The sequence below is a fragment of the Passer domesticus genome, chromosome 16, assembly GCF_036417665.1.
Source record: "Passer domesticus isolate bPasDom1 chromosome 16, bPasDom1.hap1, whole genome shotgun sequence".
In the NCBI taxonomy this organism is placed as follows: domain Eukaryota; kingdom Metazoa; phylum Chordata; class Aves; order Passeriformes; family Passeridae; genus Passer; species Passer domesticus.
This window is the reverse complement of record NC_087489.1, coordinates 8931803-8950611: the sequence shown is the minus strand read 5'-3', so window position 1 is coordinate 8950611 and position 18809 is coordinate 8931803. Positions and strand designations below refer to the sequence as shown.

General features: G+C 49.8%; 1 protein-coding gene across 2 annotated transcripts; it reads right to left on the bottom strand.

The window, feature by feature from the left end:
• Positions 1–1689: 1689 nt before the first annotated feature.
• On the bottom strand, positions 1690–16842 carry TCEA2 (transcription elongation factor A2). 2 transcript variants are annotated; one of them, XM_064391985.1, is made up of 10 exons: positions 16647–16839; positions 14193–14255; positions 13481–13586; positions 12321–12411; positions 7208–7341; positions 5746–5802; positions 4892–5046; positions 4413–4559; positions 2539–2610; positions 1690–1986 (listed from the first exon to the last, which is right to left on the bottom strand). In XM_064391985.1, the coding sequence occupies exons 1-10, from the start codon at positions 16713–16715 to the stop codon at positions 1978–1980; spliced, it is 903 nt and encodes a 300-aa protein (XP_064248055.1). In that variant the 5' UTR covers positions 16716–16839; the 3' UTR covers positions 1690–1977. The 2 variants fall into 2 exon arrangements, with proteins under 2 accessions (XP_064248055.1, XP_064248054.1); XM_064391984.1 differs by lacking the exon at positions 1690–1986 and having other exon boundaries at positions 2509–2610; positions 16647–16842.
• Positions 16843–18809: the final 1967 nt, after the last annotated feature.

The following is an 18809-nucleotide window of genomic DNA, read 5'->3' as shown; positions in this document are numbered from 1 at the left end:
TGGTACCTAATTCAGGATTGTCAGAAGGCTGTACAAAAGCTCAGCTCCACTCCTCACAGGAACACAAGAAGAAAGGCAAGAGGCACTGGTAAGGAGCTGGCTCCCTTTCCCAGAGCACGAGCCAGTGCTGTGGTCAGCGTGGGTTTTAGATCCCGAAGCTTTTTCAGCATCACTGCGAGGACACTGCTCCCTCCCAAGCCTGGCTTGAATAATCCCATTCACCACAAGACTCGTGAGGCTTAAAGGAGTTGTCAGCATCTTTGAATATTTTCCTTCTTGGGAGACTTGGCTGCACCCTGTAAAGTGAAAGCCCTGAGCGAAGGATGCTGGTGGGATCCCTGCCTCCGGAGCAGCACAGCCCTCCAAGGGGCTGGGAGCACGTTTTCCGCTGCTTTCATGTGGCTGCTCACTCCTCTCCAAACATCTCCGAGGTCTCTGCTCAATGTCTGCTGTCTGGCATGCTGGGAAGCCAGTGGAAATACTTGTTTTTCACTCTGGAAGAGGGAAGCGATGCCATGAGAGATGTGACTGCAAATGCTCAAGAGCACAAGAGCTGGAGGGCACAGCACTGCTCCTGGGCAGCCTCAGACCCACAGACCTTCCTGGGATCCCCCAAATGCTGCTCCTGGGCAGCCTCAGACCCACAGACCTTCCTGGGATCCCCCAAATGCTGCTCCTGGGCAGCCTCAGACCCACAGACCTTCCTGGGATCCCCCAAATGCTGCTCCTGGGCAGCCTCAGACCCACAGACCTTCCTGGGATCCCCCAAATGCTGCTCCTGGGCAGCCTCAGACCCACAGACCTTCCTGGGATGCCCCCAATGCTGCATCACCCAAGTTAAAGGCTATGAGAAGGAAAGAAGAGGGATTTTAAGTCTGGCTGAAAGCTGTCGTGAGCTCAGATGGAATTTCCCCATCAGGTTTTACTTAGCTCCCAGAAGGAGGCTGATTCTCTATCTCTCCTTCACAGGGTCACATCTCCAGATGTGGCACCTGGGGCTGCCTTTGCTACAAGTTCCTTTCCTTATGTGACCCCTTCCAAGCACCAGCTCTGAGCTCACTTCAAACCTCCTCCACTTCTACAGTAGGTGCCAACAGCTCCCACCCATCCCTCTAGCCCTTACCTTGTCCAGATCCAAGCCTCTGGAAAAATTCCTGTATTTGCAGCATTTTCCCTCCTCCTGAGCCTCTCCAGCAAGCCCCTCTGAACCTCCAGGCTGTTTTTCAGCTGTCAAGCTACAAGCAGAGCACAAACAGGAAAGCGCCTGGGACTCCCTTTGAAGAGTTTGGGGTGGGATTTTCTGTGGCTGGTGTCACCCTGCTTTCAGTCTGCTACAACCTGGGCAGTACATTGTGATCTTTGCAGCAGCTGATGTTGTTGGCATTTGAAGGCTCAAGATGACAAGGAATCAGTGCGAAATCCGGTGAATGCTGACAAGATGGAAAGCAACATCTGATCTCTGCCCCAAAAGCTGTTTCCTGTCAACAGTACTGCCCACCCACTGCCCCAGGCCGTGGCCAGTGGTTGAGATTCCATGAGGTGACAGAAACAAGCCTTCACACACCACGGGTGTGCCTGCAAGTCACATCTCACTTTCTGCTGCTCCAGGCATTATTCAGTCCTCATCCACCTGGACATGGACCACCTGTCAAGTTCCCATGCTGGAAAAACAAAGTGCTGCACACACAGTTGAAATAAAAGTCAGAAACTGACAAAAATGTTTAATATTAGTTTTGAAGAGAAAGTGACCGTACTCGCTTAGATGAGAAAGTAATGACTGGGTGTGTTTAGTGAGCTCTCCTGCCAACCTGTCAGCCCGTGGCTGTGGCTCTCTGCGAGGCCCAGGCCTCCCCGCTGCTGCTCTCAGCTGTGACAATGCAAACTCACTGGGACACAAAACACAACTGCCATGGGAGCCGGCGTGTGGAGGCTGCGCTCGGGTCTGCGTTTGGCTGCCGCTCTGGGCCTTGGCACATGTCAGCAGAACTGCAAGAGAAGGGAGTTCAAACCCCAGTTAGAAACCTCACTGCCAAGGGGAACTGCAGAAAAAGGTAAGGATCCAGGTGTGGGCTTGTTTTAGAAGCTGGCAAGGGCTTGGGGTTTTCAGAAGCAGGGGCCAAAGGGAGCTCTCGTGTGAATCTCTCGCTGTGGCTCTTTGGCAATTTGTAGTGGCATCATTTCTGCTCACCACTGATCAGGAGATTTCTGCTCACCCCTGAGCTCTGTGCACAGCATGAAAGAGCCATTTTGAAATCAGCATCATCATCACTACCCTCAGAGGGCAGAGGCAGCATGGAAAGCATTGTGAAGCTGGTTATGGGAAGAAGGGATATGAGAAGAGAGCAGGGAATGTGGAAGTGAGACTTGACCCCAGCCGGTCTGCAGGGATGAACCCAGGAGCTTCCCAGGAGCGAGGGAAGATCACTCTCTAGAGCCAGTGAGGGTTGGGCAAGCACCTCCGAGCACCAAGTGCCTGTAGCATGGTGGGTGCAGCCACCCCAACACCCCTCAGTGCCAGTAACAGCCCTGGTGCAGTACCTTCCAGCGATTCCCACACTCATTGCACACGACGAAGGTGGTCATGGGCTCGTCGGAGCTCCGCGTCTGCACCTGCGGGGGAAAGAAGGGAGGTGAGAGCTCAGCATCACACATGGCCCTGTTCCTCTGGCCTCTAGGGTTGGTGCTGGGCTCACAAATACAATGAGAAATCGAGGTTTGGGATGGCAAAAGGAGCTTTCCAGTAAAATCAGTCTGGTGCTTGTGTTACACACAGTACACACATACAGACATCATGACCCCCCAGCCTGGTATTATCTCAGTGACAAGTTTTGGGACAGCATATTTCCCTCCTCACCCTAGGCATGCCTACAGCCAATCCCTCTCCAAACTGCTCCCCAGGAAGGGATGTGGCCAGCACTGCCATGACAAACCCCTCAGTCCCAAGCACAAGAGCATAAAAAAAGCACTCAAGTCATTCCCATTTACAGAGCAGGAACTCACAGGAACACACTCCAGGTTACCAGGTTCTGCACAGTTCCAGTCTGGTTTGTATTTGAGCCATTAAGGAACTCTGATATTTAACCCAGATGTGATTGCTGCCTCTGACTGGCTCTTGCCAGAAACACATACTTCACTAAAAACCAGATTTTTGTGGCATTTGAATACCACGAGGCAGATCTAGACTGAAAACACTGGTACTCCCCACACCAGTCAGGCAGAACTGTGTCGAGGGGTGATTATGGTGATCTACGTGTGAAATTACCCAATGTGCAAGAGTCACAGTATTTGCATGATGCCAATTAACCATTTTTGCAAGAATGCTGGACAGCTAAATTCTGTAATTCTCCTCCTTTACTGTCTGCTTCCAACATGTTCATAGATGCCAGTTCATCTACTTGAGAGACTTACATCTCATCACCCACTAGTGATTTCACTAGAAAACAAATCAAAACACAGATAGCCTCTTGATACTGCTATTTCAAGGACACTGCTGTCTCCTGCTCAAATTCCAGGCAGTCAAACTCCAGTCCACTCCAGGTGGAGACAGTGCTGTGTGCTGGGACAAGCCAGGAATGCTTACTGGGAGCACTGGCAGAGCAAGGCCCCTTGCCTGAGCCAGCCTGTGGGATGCAAGGCTGCTGCTGAGCCAAAGGAAACTCCCTGGTCAGATTCCTGGATCTCTTTCTCTTTCCATGTGTTTGTATGTCAAGTCCAAGCAGATGCAGGAGTCTCAGCCGGCACTTGCACACGCAGTTTGTGCGCACTCACTCAGCAGCAATCTGGTGGCTGCTGGTGCATTTTTGGGTATCTGCACATTCTAAACCACTGACTCACAGCAAAGGCATATTTATCTCCAGATGCCTGGCACAGACATGGGAGCTAAAAAGCACTGGTAATGCACAAGGCTTCCAACAGCTGGCCACAGGGAAGAAAAATGCTCTGTCTGCTCACATCATAGCTTCGTTTATTCCTTTTGTTTCACTCATTCAATGCTATTTGATTTTAAATAAGTTGGGACTTATCCAGCTGCAGGTAATCTATATTCTTAATTTGTACTTTTAATACCATCAACATGTCTGAGTCAGTTTCTGCAGCCTCTCTTCCACACTACCCACTCCTTTCTTGTCTGAATCCCAGCATTCCCAGCACCTGCTTTCAGTGTAGAGCACTGCTGAACTTTTGAAATCTTCCTCAGTGCTGCACAACTCCCGCTCTTCTACAAGTGAGCCAAAAAGTTACACAAGCTCACAGAAACATGTGCAGAAGTACATTTTAGACAGCCATGAGTGTTTTCTGTCCACCAGTAGCAAAATCTGTGCTGTGCTGCAGGGCCTGTCATGGAGCAGTACAAGCTCATGACCATGAGAGATCATGTCCTGTGCAGAGGCCGAGACAGGAGCAGGAAAACCAACCTGGGTGTAGGTGCAGTTCTTCTTCTTGCATTTCCCACAGGTGAAGAGGTCAGTCTGTGTCCCTCCTGTCTTGGCCATCTGATGCTCCCGGATTGCTTCTTTTGTCATGGCTTTCCTGATCTCTTTCAGCTCATTACTGGCCATTTCCTTTAAATAAAAAAAAAGCAATAAAATCACATCTGCCCAGTTTTACCACCACACCCATTACAGTGGAAACAGCCAACAGGACAAGGCAGCCTGACAGATGGGCATTAAGACAGAAAGCCTGTTCCAATTCTGGTTTTTGGTTCATTCCCAGGGCCCATCCCGGGATGATGGGAAGGCCCAACAAACCCCTCTCCACACTGCAAACCCCACTGCAAGCTCACTCCATGCACTCTGGCAGCAGCTACTGAGAAAACTGCAACCCTTGCACCAGCCCAGCCAAGCCCCAGGACATCCCCTGTGAGAAGCAAACCCTGCTCCCCAGGCTCCCTCACCTCCGAGGTCATCACTGCAATCTGCTCAGGGGTGATGGCCCCACACAGCACGTTCTTTTTCAGCTCAGGATTTTTGGAGTCCTTCAAGTTGGAGATGCGGCTCCTCACGCGGTTTTTGTATTTCATGTCGGTGTTCTTGACATCCTGGTAGATGCGTAAGGGCAGTCAAGGAGCCTGCAAGCAACCCAGGGGCACCAAGCACTACCCAGCCACCCATGAAGAGCAGGGACTGTCACCCACTGCCAGGATGGAGGGGCTGGGACACAACAGCAGCACCTGCTCTGGGAGGTCAGTGCTGGATCTGAGAGCAGGTTTATGCAATCTCAAAATCCCAGGGCTTCCAGCTTGGGCTTTTTCACTGTGCTGGAAATATTCAGCTATGCTCAGGTTCTACAACCTCCCCTCTCTCAGCAAGGCAGCCACAAACCCCTCCACTGAGAAAGCCCAGCTGCACTTCCAACCCCACAGTTCCTAAATCAAGCAAACTCCTCACATAAGGCTTATCTCACATCACCATGGAACTTGATCCTCACTGCTCCATCCTTTCCATTGCTTTTGTCTAGACCAGCACACTCTCCTCAACAGGGAGCACAGGGAAGTTGCATGTATTTGAAAACAGAATCAAAAGCAGGAAGCAACACTCTGATGGGAAGGACAAAGAAGGGATTACAGTCTCTGAGCTCCCAACTCCACACTGGTAGTTCCTTAGTGACCCAGCCAAGCAGCGCTGGAACCAGACCCAGAACCCTGACAAGCTGCAGCAGAGCATTCATGCACAGACAGTCCCATTTTTCCTTTGAGCACATGGATTTCCCTGCTGGAGGCATGCAGGAAGCACAGTACAGCAAGGATATACTCTTCAATCTGGGCTGCTATGTGCTCGCAGTCGGCACCGATGGCGATGTAGTCGTCTGTAAGACAGCACAAACAGGAGCTCAGTGGCTTCCAACCAAGCCAGGGCTCCCCAGGCTCAGCATGTCTGAGCTACACATCTGGACAGTTTGCTGGTTTGATTCACATGCTCTTCCTATCAAATGGTATCTTGGCTTTTGTTCTTGCTAATCTCTGACCCTTTGGAAAAGGGCAGTGATGAAAACAGATTAATCTAGCCAGTCTGTGCCCTGTGCCTCTGTAGGATATGGACTGCATGAGACAGAGCTAACAACAGCCTTGGCCCAAGAACTTATTGGTTTTCCAATATATTTTTCATACAACTGAAATCAACTGTATGTAGGCAGAAATTGAGTTTCATCAGATATTCACGTCAGTAAGTTACTCTACTCAGACCAACCACCTGGGAGGGCCTGGAGGTGTGCAGTGTCGGGATCAAGCCTTCCTTTCTCATCTCACCTCAGGACTGTCTGCTGCTCCCTCTTCTCCCACACACCACTTAAACAGCATCATACAGAGTGCATAACTGCCATGGATTTGGACAGCCAGTATGATAAACACCATAAAGGAAGGAAGGTAGGGCACAGCTGAGCTTAGGGAAAGGCTCAAGGGAACTCTTCCCCAGATTTCATATGGAAAGGGTTTTTCTAAGAGCTATGCAAAGCATTTAATGCAGCATATAAACACATGCACAGGAAGGCTAGAAATAAAGACCCCATGAACTTCTCCATCTGTCATCTACATTCCTTGGCTCCAAATTAATAAGACTCTGCAGTGCTTAGACCCCAATTTTTTTAAGGGATCTGCAATGTGGACACAACCAGATGCTCAAACTTCCAGACATGCCTCTCACTCGAGATGGCACAGTCTGAATGCAAGCGGGATCTGTTTCACCCCAGATGCAGAGGACCACAATATTTAAGGAGCTCCTGTCTGCAAAGGCAGCAGAGTCTGACAGCAGATGCTGACTGGCATAAGCACCATTCCTACAAAGTCCACATACTGAGTTACAGCTTCACTTTGTGCCCCAAGGGTGACAGGAAAGACAGCTTCACTTAACAGCAATCAGAAAAGATCTAGAAAGTGAAGCAAATCCCTGCACACCTGAAGGATTAAACTTCAGCACAGACCACCCCATGCTGCAACCCTGTGTGACAAACCTTGTGTTCTTAACACCCATTACTTTACACATTGTCATGCCCCCAGCTCATGCCAGGTCCCTGTGCAAGTGCCCGAAAATGCTGCAACAGCAGCCAGTTCATCAAAGGGGTGACCAGTGGCTAGACTGAGCTGCTGGCAATAATCCTTTGACAAGGCTGCTCTAGAGCAGTATGTCTAAGCTGAGCTGGCGCTGACAGTCTCTGTCAGAATGGTCCAGGAGCTGTGAAGCACTTGAGGCAATGCAGGACTTCCCCCAGCACTTACCATCAGCCTGCAGAGCTGCTGTCAGCATCTCCCTGCATTTGTTGCGCACGGCGTCGCAGGTGATGGGGGCCGGAGGGAAGGTGGTGATTTTGGGGGTGGTCGGAGTCTTTGGAGGCTCCTGCCTTTTGTTGGAGCTAAAAGAAAAACTTCACCTGTCAGAATGTCTCAGTTTGGGCTACTGAGAGCAGAGAAGGGAGCAGCAGGTATGTGGCCAAGCATCCTGTTAATCACAATACAGAACCAGTCAGAACACAGTGCAAAGTCATTGTCCCAAATCAACACAGAGCAGAACACAGCAGCCAACGCCCTCAGCCCAGACATCAGCTCTCCTGTGGGCACTGCCAGCAGAGGTTTAATCCATGAACAACCCTGCCAACCATCTTGTGTTATCCAACACATCAGCTGCTGCATCACTGGGCATCAAGCAAAAACACCACTGTTGGACACCACCAGTAACCCAAATACACTCAGAACATGTGAGACCATCAACACTCTCTCAATTTGGCAGTGCAGTGCAGATTCATGGTACTTCTTTCCTCTTTAACTTTGCAGGACACCAGGCCTATAACTGCTCTCAGCAGAAAGCAAGCAGAAAGCTCCAGAAGAAGGAGCTTTGCTAAGGAAAACAAAGAAAAAGAAGGAAAATGGCTCCTTCAGCTTTGATACTTAAAAAACACCAACAACAAAGTGTAGCACATAAAAGGTTCTTCCTTTTTCCTGTAATCTGAGCAAGACACTGATTACTCATCTCACAGAAGAGCACCCCTACACAGCCACACACAGCTCATACAGGTGCCAGGCTAGCACAGGACTAAGAAATACCAAGAAATACTGCTTTGCTCTCAAAAATAACTCCATTTCCACCTGCGGGCAATCACGGGCACAGGCAAGGGAATGCAAACACCTGCCTGCTGTGACTGACTCAGTCAGGTCAGCTGCCAGGGGAGCTGGATGGAGACCTGCCTGCACAATCAGCACATGATGTGGGCAGGCTGAGTCACTGCTGCGGGGTCTGCATGCAGAGAAGGAACCTCAACGAGCAGCTCAGCTGGGTGTGCACGCAGAAAGCCTAGCATCTGCACATGGCATTAGTCAGCCCTGCAAACACTGCTGGTAAAAGATCTGGGTTAGCATGATTCATAGATAATTTTCTAGAGCTTTGTTCTCCCCCCTAAATCTAGGCAGCAGTACAGCAATTTTTTTCAGCAGAGATTGCTCTGGCTTTGGTGATTTGGCTGTAAAATGCCCTGTATTTATGGCCAATGCCTGGTACCATTATTGCACAAAGAGACAGGGAAAAAAGAAACCTCAATATTTCACCCATGGCATGCCAGCAACATCTTCTTGAAGATCCAAGTGGCTTGACAAATTTTGTTAAGCTGGGTCACTACTGCCAGTTCTTTGCCATCAAAAATAAATTTGTTATGAACAAGCACTTCCACTACACTGTCCTGGAAGGGATTAGTCAGCCCACAGAAAAACAGCACTAAGCTGGAAGCCTTCCGAATCTGCTGCCACACAAACTGAGCCAGACGACTTTAGGGACTTATCCTGGGAGCTCCTGTGACTAAGGTCATATCCAGTCTGGCTCAAATCCCACAGATCACCACTGGGGTACCGGATTTCCACAGTTCAGAACTTCACCAAGCCCTTTTCAGAAGCATCCATCAGTGAACCTTCAGCAAATAGTTTACATCAAACCAAAGCAGAACTTTGATTTCTTGCTTATATGAATGAGATGATGCACTCTGTGAGGGAGATTGCACTGTGAGCTCACTGTGTTCTTCTGACCAGTAGCTGAATAAAACCCCTTTTAACCAGCTGGTTTTACTGGTCAGCACTGCAGGAGCTTATTAAAGAACAGATTTTGTGTCCAAGCAGCTCAAAACATTCAATAGGATTTACACTGCACATGTTACAAAAAGAAGAAACAACTTAGCCTGTAAATAATCCATTAGATGATGATTTTCTCCCATCTGGAATGTAGAAACTGCCATCAGGTACTTTTGTGCTTAAGAAGCTACACACAAATCACAGGCAGCACTCAGGGGGGTGTATATAGCAGAGCATACACTAAGGAATAACCCATAATTCAGCAATAACCCATCTAAAAAATCACAGCTTCTCATGTTACATAAAATAGTTTGGAGAAAATTGGACTTCCCAAAGGACAAAGGCAAAACATACTTACAGTAAAAGGAAGGACAGAAGGAATATGGTGGTTTGTGGCAAGAGAAACTTAAAGGAGACAAGTCCTGAAATTCCTTCCAAAGGAAGATGGTAGGAAGAAAAATCCATAGATATGGGTTTAGCAAGACAGGTTTTGATTGAGAGTAAGTTTTAAACTGTAAAGGTGAGTTATGAATTGGAAATACTGCCAAGGGCAGCTGTAGAAACACCTTGCCCTGAGGTTTTCTAGGCTTGTCAAAGGGCTTGAAAAAAGCCTGTCAGGGACAGCTTGGGCAGAGGTTATGCTGTGCTAAGAAGGAGCTGCAGGAGAAGTTTCCCTGAAAGCTCTTCCAGATTTAAATTTTGTATCATTTTGCAATCAACAAACAAAAGTCTCCCAGAGCAAAATGCTGTGTGAGAACTCAAAACATTGACCTTCACTATAATGAGTCCTCAAACATAGGTCTTCAAACCTGTATTTGCAGAGGTAATATTTGATTTTCAGGAAAGTTTCTATCTGCAATTGAATATTTAGATGTTTATTCCTTAGGGGTGGAAAAAAGCTCAACAAGATGCATGGTTCCATCTCTGTTAGCTGATGAGGAAAGATACATTTGCTTGCATACACACAACATCCATGCACTGAGATGAGAGCTGATCCCTCAAGAATTACACGAAACAGACTTCTCAGCCATTCCAAAGACAAAAAATTATTTATTAATGTTTAGAGGTTAGTTTATAAATAGAATTGTTGGGAAATAGTGCTCAAACACACCTAGAAGACTTATTTCAGGAAATCCTTGTGGTTCACACTGTTCCTGTTAAACATGAGAAAGAGCTTGTAAATCTATCCAGGCAGCAAAAGTTTATACATAAAACAAGGCTATGCTGGAACAAAATGGTGGCAAAGCAGCAGCCAGGGACTGCAAACAGAACTCAGGGCTGCATTGGAAGAAAATGCCACAGAAGAGCTAAATTCAGGCCACAGATCCAAAACCTCCTAATAAAGGCAGTTTAGAGAATCCTGGAAAAGAAAAACCTCATGCTGCCAGAGACAGAAACATTAGACACAGCCCATTAAAATGTACTACACCATGGGTCTGAAACTCTACAGCACAACAGAATGTGCTTTGGATTAGAGTAATGCAGTATCTAAATTCACAGGTGCCAGCTCCACACTGGCTGGCTCAGAGCCTTCAGGTCTTGCAGTGCTAGCTCCAGTCACTACACAGGGATTTCTACATCTGTGCTCCAGAAAGCAAGATGAGTTTCAGGCTAAGAGTTAGTCAAATATTTTTCCCTGACCAAAATGGAAGGCGTAGCCAAAATCTAACAGACTAAGAGGCTGAAATATCTGAATACAAACTGATTTCTTTGGTGTCTTGACAGCAGCCTCATCTGAACCAGCTATCACACACTGAGCAACCAGTCTGACTCCACTGCAGCCTCTGCTTCAAAGAACAGAGACTCTCCTCTGCCAACAAATTATTATTTTTTTTTAAGGCAGATTAGTAGTTTGTTTGCAGGACTGGAGAAAAAACATTCCTGTCTCTGGAAGAGAGCCTGGCTCAACAGAATAACACCAGGAGCTGGCCCCTGCTCCTGGTCTAGGCTGCATTAATCCATTGGCTTCTGTTCATCCTGCACAGCCAAGGGGATGCTTTGGAGTCAGAAGATGGAGGCTGAATACACGTAAAATCATCAAGGATTAAAAAAACCCATAAAGCTGCAGTATCTGCAGCACATTAAGGCACAAGGGAACATCACCAGCACAAGACAGACAGCTGCACCCCACAAACCCCAAGATAAGTGACAAAGCAAGGAGGGGTTTTGCCCCTGTGCCTACAGCCAAGAAATGCCACACAGATCTGGACAGCCCTGGCTCCCATCCTGCACTGCATCACTGAGCTCCATCCTGGCTGTGAAGTCTCCCAAGTCCTTTCATTGCACTACTTAGCAAATCCTTTTTCCCATTTTATGGAAGCAAGATAACCAAAGATACCAATCATTTAAAGTCATGGAGCATCAGCAGCCTTCTCTCCATCAGCAGCTCTGGATCGAGCTGCAGAGGCTCACCCTGAAGTGCCAAGCCTTGAGAGAGCTGAGCAAAACCAAAGAAGTGACAAGAAAGTGACAAACAAAGGCTACAAACATGGAAAATCCTGCAAGCCAGCAGGACTACAGCCTGAATACTCTAAATCTTCTGTCAAACTTGGGAAATTGGCTAAATCACTTAAGAGCCAAATCTAGGAAGCACACACCCTCCTGGGATCTGAGGCTGGGAGAAATTTCTAGAACAAAGCTTTAAATCCCATTTTTCCCCTCCCCTTTGATCACTGTCTGCACTCAACAACTGCAGTCAGAGGCAGTGGAAACAGGATGCAGCATTCAAGGCATGGCAAGGAGCAAGCATGCAGCTGACCTGCCAGCTGGGGGACACCAGCCACAGGGAAAAGGGGACTTCTGCTGGGATTTGTCAAGGACAAAGAAATGGAAGTTTTACTTTAGTAATGTATCAATCAATCCCATTCACTGCAAAGGCCAAAAATAATCTTCATTCTAAGGAGTTCAAAGTTAGAAATAAACAAAAACACATAAAAATGTAACAGAAAAAAAATGGAATGTCCTGCTACTAGAAAAAACAACACATAACCAAGAGTAAAAAACATTAAATAAAATATGAATAAAATTTTAAAACTCACTAAAGCCACTGAATTTCTAGATGTGTATTTCTGCATAACAGTTAATTAATAACACCACACAGATCAACCTTGAAGAAGAAACACTTCCAGAGTCTCTGACCAGAAATTTGACTATACAAAATTCCTGACTCAGACACTTAAACAAAAAATTAAAGTAAGTTGCCTTAAGAAAACTTAAATTCTCTAACAGAGTCACCTTTGGTAAAAGGGAAGTATTACCTTTGGTAAAAGGGAAGTATTACCTTTGGTCTCTTGAGTTACCAGTCTCCCTGGAGGAAGATGTTGGCAAAGACAGGCTTTTCTTTTTGTCCTCATTTTTTTCCTCAGAAGCATCTGTGTTCAAAAGAGGAATAAATTCAGAATTGGTCTTTATGCTACAGCCCTGCCTGTACTCCTCAATGTTTTCACACTACCCACTGTTGGCCTAAAGTTATTATTTTCCCAAAAGGAGAAAATGCCTTTATGGCCTTCCTGCTTCCCAACAGACCTTTTCCTTGCCTGCAAGTAGAAACTAATTCAAACAAAAGCTTTCCTCACCAAACTAGAGAGCACTCAGTTTCCCTGCCTGGGAGATAAGCTTCCTCACAAGACATGCCTCTTCACAAAAGTTTCTTTCAGAGGCTGCTGAGCAGGGATTAGATCAAGTTCTCTCAAGCACAACTCAAAGCAGAATTTCCAGCCAACACCAGCTGAAGGGCCAGTACAGGCTGGTCCTTGTGGAGCTACAGCTTCTTCTGATTCCCAAGTGCTGCTGAAAGCCAACAGCACAACCCTGGAGAGGCTTTCATGACACTGTAGAACAAGTTTGACCCAGAGGTAAATTGTCTGAGTCTAGCCAATACACACCCAACCTAACGAGGAGATGACAATCCAGGCAGGACAGGAAAACAGCCCTTTTAACACTCATCCAGCCTGGCAAGAAATGGGAGCCCATAACAGGGAAAGCCTCCCCAGCTGGAAATGGTCCATGTGAGTTTATCTACAGGATGATTAACTAAGATCCTTCTCTAACTCACCACCCCAATCCATTCCAGCACTTCCCTTCCTGAGCTGCTGCATGAGGCTGACAGCACACATGGTGTTAATGCCACACAGAGCACAAGTGGGAGCAGAGGGTTCAGAGCACAAATAACATTGCTAATTATTATGTGATGAGGTATAAGTTAATAGTCCTGAAGCTTTCAATGCTCTTCCAATGATGAGCTGGCTAAACAGGAGCTAAATCTAGGAGGATGCATGATAGGACACAAAACTCGAAAGACAGAGAGGGTGGAATTGTAAAGGCTGATTTGCTAGAATGTTTATTCAGATCAAGAGATAAGCTCTCCCGAAAAACTCAGCCTCCCACTGAAGGCAGCTTGTTCACAAGCTGAATCTGACAGGAACATGCTGATTTCCTTACCTAGAAGTTTCTTCCAAGATTTGATGAGGGATTTGGCAAGTGATATCACTTCTTCATCTGTGCTCTGCTTCCTCAGTGCATTCACCGACATCCCAATGCGGGTGGACTGCAAGGGAACACCCCAGTGAACCACTCCAGAACAGATTTAACATTATTTACTAACTGAAATCTCAAATAACCACAACAAAGTCAAAGCCATGACAAGACAGGAGTATCCAAAGGTGTGCAGAATGATTCTATGACCCTTACAATTTTGGAAGAGCGAGGTGACACTCTCCAGCTTGTACAAAAGAACAGAAGACACATCCAGTCTCCCACAAATCCCTTCCCTCCACACTTGTGAGTGACGTTCAAGCTTAGAGTGAAAAACTCCGAGATGCATCACAAACTCCAACTTGTAATTCTGCTCACTCCTCCTCAATGTTCTGAATATCAACATTACAAAGAACTTCTCCCATGACTGCCCTCTGTGTTTGCTGCTTTAACCCAGTCTTTCCTCTTTTTGCAGCCTACAAACAAGGCTTGAGCTGTTGCACACATGGTGACCCAGAGCTCTTTAATTGCTAGTCCAAAACCCAACTTCTGCACTATTTTGTTGGATTTGATGTTTATTTTTATTCTTCGCATGAGGAAATCTATTTGGTTTATTCAGACAACATTTTGAACTCATCCAGATGTAAACTTAGCTTTTTACCATAACTGTGCAACTTACCTGCAGTAAATCCAAAGTCATAGGCATACCTTTCAGTTCTTTCAGTAAATCCATTGCACCTTCCTGGAGAGAAAAAGAGAAAGAGAATGAGTGCCTCAGCTTTGATTAAAGAAATTCAACAGCTTGGGAATAGACACAGAAAGTTGAATTCAAAGGGAAAAACACCAACAACATTCCCTGAAACATCAGCAAGTGCACTGCTGGGTGCTGTTCCACACAGAGAGTACACCCTGCAACCTGAAGGAACCTGAATCATTGGAATGGGCAAAACAGAAGATCACTGGAGTGCTAGATCCCTGCTTGTGTATGGTGCAAGTGCAGCATTAGTTTATTATTCTTACCTGGCACGCTGAACATTTTTAACACCTGAAAAATACACTGTGAATTACAACTGTCAATGACTCCATGTAGCTGTTTCCTGGTTTTCATATTAACTCTGCTCAGGAGAAAAGAGAGACCAGGAGCAAAGTCAGAGAGCTGAGATGCTGAAGAGCTGGTCACTTGAAACTTGTTCTGTCAAGTCTCCTTACATCATCTCTACATCCCAGAACCCAGGACCAGGAAAAATCTTACAAGGAATCTCTAGATACCTAACTGGCAGAGAACTGGAAATCACTTGTCTCCCTCTAGCACATGCCAGCCTAGAGTAGGCCTGTCTCCATTCAGCTGGCTCTTTCCTCCCAGCCCCCTTCCCTCAAACAAGGCTTCCAGTGTTCACATTTAGCAGCTCATTTACAACACCGACCACTCCAAGCCCAGTTGCAGCACAAGGCCTGCACAGCCACCACTGTAGGGAGGCAAAGCCGCCTGCACTGCCAGCCCTGTCCTCACATCCCATCCTCCCTGTGCAGAAGGGCTGCTTCCAACTCATCCCAGGAAGCAATCCAGCTGCAATCCACCCTACAGAACAGATGCTCAAATCAAAGCAAAGCTTTCAGTGCACACAAGCAACTCACACCAGCATAAACCACACACATTTACTGTACCCAGAACGAATTACTTCCCCCACAGTTTCACACCTTCCCCTTCCTCCAGCCCTGAACACCCAAAGTGACCCGGTCTGACTCCAAACGGCAGCAAATGAGGATCCACGAAAAAACTAAAACAACAAACAGGTACTCCAGGAAACTGTCCTGCAGGAAGGGTTCTAAGATTAGCCAACACACAACATGCTGCAGTTCAGCACTATCTCCAACGCCAGCCAAGAGGAAATGTTGCATACCCCTCCTGTAAGAAGCTGCCTCTTTCCCAATGAAGCTGGAAGCAAATTCTGCAAAGCTGCTCCTTTCCTATTTCAACACTGATGCTGAAAACCTGCCATGAGCAAGAACAGACATCACAGGCTGTGCTTCAGCCCAAACACACTTCCCTGGGCTGTTCCAACAGCGACACAAGTGACAGTGCTTGCCCTACCCATGGCTGGAAGGGTCAGTCCAACATCCAAAAGTTCATGTGATAACAGCACCCAGCATCCCACCACACAAATATCACACTCCTCTAATCCCTCCTCCTCCTCACCCATCATCTCCCACTCCCCACAGCCCTTTCCAGCCCCAAAATCCCTGTCCCCCACCCCAAACCCAGATGGAGGTACAGCCTACCTCCGTCACAAACCCTTGTCAGCTTTCTGCCTTAGCACTTGCATGACACTGTTCCTACAAGCACTGATGTATCCCATTAAGCTGGAAAGCTCCTGTCCCCCCAGGCTGTCACACGGGTCACAGACAGCAGCTTGGCCAGCCCTCCACACTCCAGAGGCCAGTGAGCAGTGTGCCGGTGTGGGATGGAGATTCAGGAAACAAATCCATCAGCAGCGGGGCTTTCCCCGAGGACAAACCGGAGCCCCAGGCCGGTGCTAGTGGGGGACTCCCCTTCCAAAGGGCTCCCAGCGGGACAGGGGATGCTCTCCGGGAGGAGAACACCGGGCAGGCAGCACAGGCTGAGCCCCGGAGCGCTGAGATGTGGGCTGGGCATGCCGGAGGCCCGGGCTGCGGGGGCTCACTGTGGGGACTGGGGGCTCACTGTGGGGACTGGGGGCTCACTGTGGGGACTGGGGGCTCACTGTGGGGACTGGGGGCTCCCACAGCACCCAGGGGGGCACACAGGGCTGCCCGCCCAGCAACTGGCAGCGGGTGGATCCCACACCTCGGCAAAGGATGGGGAAGGGAGAGGGCGACGGGGCCTGGGGGAGGGAGCCCCACTTTAACGGGGGGAGCGTCTGCTCCTGCACGATGCAATGAACGGGGCGGCACTGAAAGACAGGCTCCCAAAATGGGCTCTGGGCAGAGGGAGGCCCCTGACAACGGGCACCGAGGGAGCGGCGGGGCTCCAGCAGCGCGGCAGCGAGAGGGGATCCTGCGGAAAGGAGGGAGCGCGTCCGCCAGACAAGAGCCCGGGGCAGGGGGCGGCCCCCCACGCCAACCGGGCTGCGGGGGCCCTGCCGCCGCCACTCACCGCGTTCTTCTTGGCCACCATCTTGTCCAGGCGCCTGGCAATGCGCACGATCTCGTCCTCCCCGCCCATCTCGCCGCTCCCCGGGATCGGTGCCGGGGCCGGACGGGGGTCCGGGCGGGGGGAGCTGCGGTCGGTGCCCGGTGCCCACCTCAGCCCCCGGTGCCGCAGTCAGGGCGGGCGCACGCGGGGTACGACGGGAGTTGTAGTCCTCGGGACGACAGCTCCACCCGCCGCCTGCCGGAGCGTGCCCACGAGCGGGACTTCATCTCCCAGCGTGTCCCGCGCCCGTCCCGCGCGGTGCCGCCCGGCCGCCGGGGGCGCTGCGGGGGCTGCGGTTCGCCCCGAGGAGGGGGCTCGGAGCGGAGCCGGGCTGAGGGAGCCGGGCTGAGGGAGCCCCGTCCCCGCCCGCGGGGCTGTGCCGCGGCACGGCAGGAACAGCCGTGTCCCACAGTGCTGCAGCGGGTCCGGAGGAGGCCAGATAATGAGCACCTCTGCAGTGGAGACAGGCTGAGAGCTGCGGGGTTCAGCCTGGGGAAGAGAAGGCTCCGGGCGGGCCTTCAAAGCCCCTTCCCCTGCCTAAAGGGGGCTCGAAGAGAGGTGGAGGGAGGCTTTGGACAAGGGCCTGGAGTGACAGAGCAAGGAGGAACGGCTTCACACTGACTGAGGGCAGGGTTAAATGGGGTGTTGGAAAGAAATTCTTCCCTGTGAGGGTGGTGACAGCACTGGACAGGGTGCCCAGAGAAGCTGTGGCTGCCCCTGGATCCCTGGAAGCGTTCATGGCCAAGGCTGGATAATGCTTGAAGCAGCCTGGGACAGTGGAAGGGGTCCCTGCCCGTGGGAGGGGGTGGGACAAGATGAGCTTAAGGTCCCTTGCACCCCAAACCATTCTGTGACTATTGTCCATGGCTGAGCCCTCAGAGCAGTGCCGGATAAACCGCTGGATAAACTGGATAAATGCTCCCTGCACAAACCGAGGCTGTGCCCCTCACACGGCCCTGGGGACTGCACAGCAGTTACCAGCGGTGAGAGGACGGGAGTCTTGGGGGAGCCAGGCTGGACCCCCTGTAGATGGCACTCGCACACTGTGCGAGGGCAGCGCGTCCCCCGGGAGCTGCTGCTGAGCGCTGTCGCTCCTCCGGCTGGCTCCTGGCAGAGGGAGAACTTCCCTGCACAGCCATGCACAGCCCTCGCCAAGCGCTGGTGGTTCAGAAAGGGCCCTGACTGTGCTGGTGAAGAGCGGCCGTGTCCTGCCCCGGTGGAGCTGCAGATCCTGTGGAAGCACAGGGGTATGCTGCTACGTGTGGGCTCGGGATGCGCAGAAAGGTCTTGGGAATCAGAATTCCCAGCACTCATCTCCAAGTGCACTCTGTCCTGGGGCAGGCTGAGTCACTGAGGGCATAATCACAGAATCACAGGATTGGTAGGGTTCAAGGGCTTAGAGATCGTCCAGCTCCCCTTCAAAGTCAGTCACCTAAAGCAGGTGATACAGGAACTTGTCCAGGTGGGTTTTGAATACCTCCAGAGACAGAAGTATTGACCAGATCAGTGCTAAAGCTCTGATAGGTGGCTGACCCCCAGATCTGCCCACTAGCAAGCTGCCAGCTTGCTGTTCTTTATAGCAATACCATGGAGATTTATAGAGATTTATAGCAATAGCATGGAGCTCTGGGATCCCCATGAGCAAGAGCTGCTCCCTGGATGTGTAAGACACGTGTCAGTTCATCCCTAAAGCAGCAAAGGTGGTCCCAGACCAAAAGTGAGCCCTGGACCCTCTCCCTAGCATGACACCTTGAAACTTCTTGCCAACACAAGTTCCCTCCACCCCACAGTCTGGAGCCTGTGCAGCACCTGGAAATCCTCCAGCCCTTGGCAGGGCCTGGCTGTGGAGTCAGGGGGTGCCATTTTGGAGAGGCCCACCTCTGTTAGGGAGGAGGAAACAAGCCCCAACAAGAGGACCTTCTGGAAATGAGCAGCTGCCTGTCCCGTGTGTGGGGTCGGGTCACGCCGGTCCTCGGCGTCAGAGGCGCGCTCGAGCGGCACTGCTGCCACTGCCAGTGTGGTTTGTGTCGCTGCAATGCAGAGATGGTTCCTGACCACAAGTATGGCTGGGGACGTGTCTCAGATTCCAGAGCACGCAGTCACTGATGCCGAGCGCCATCACCC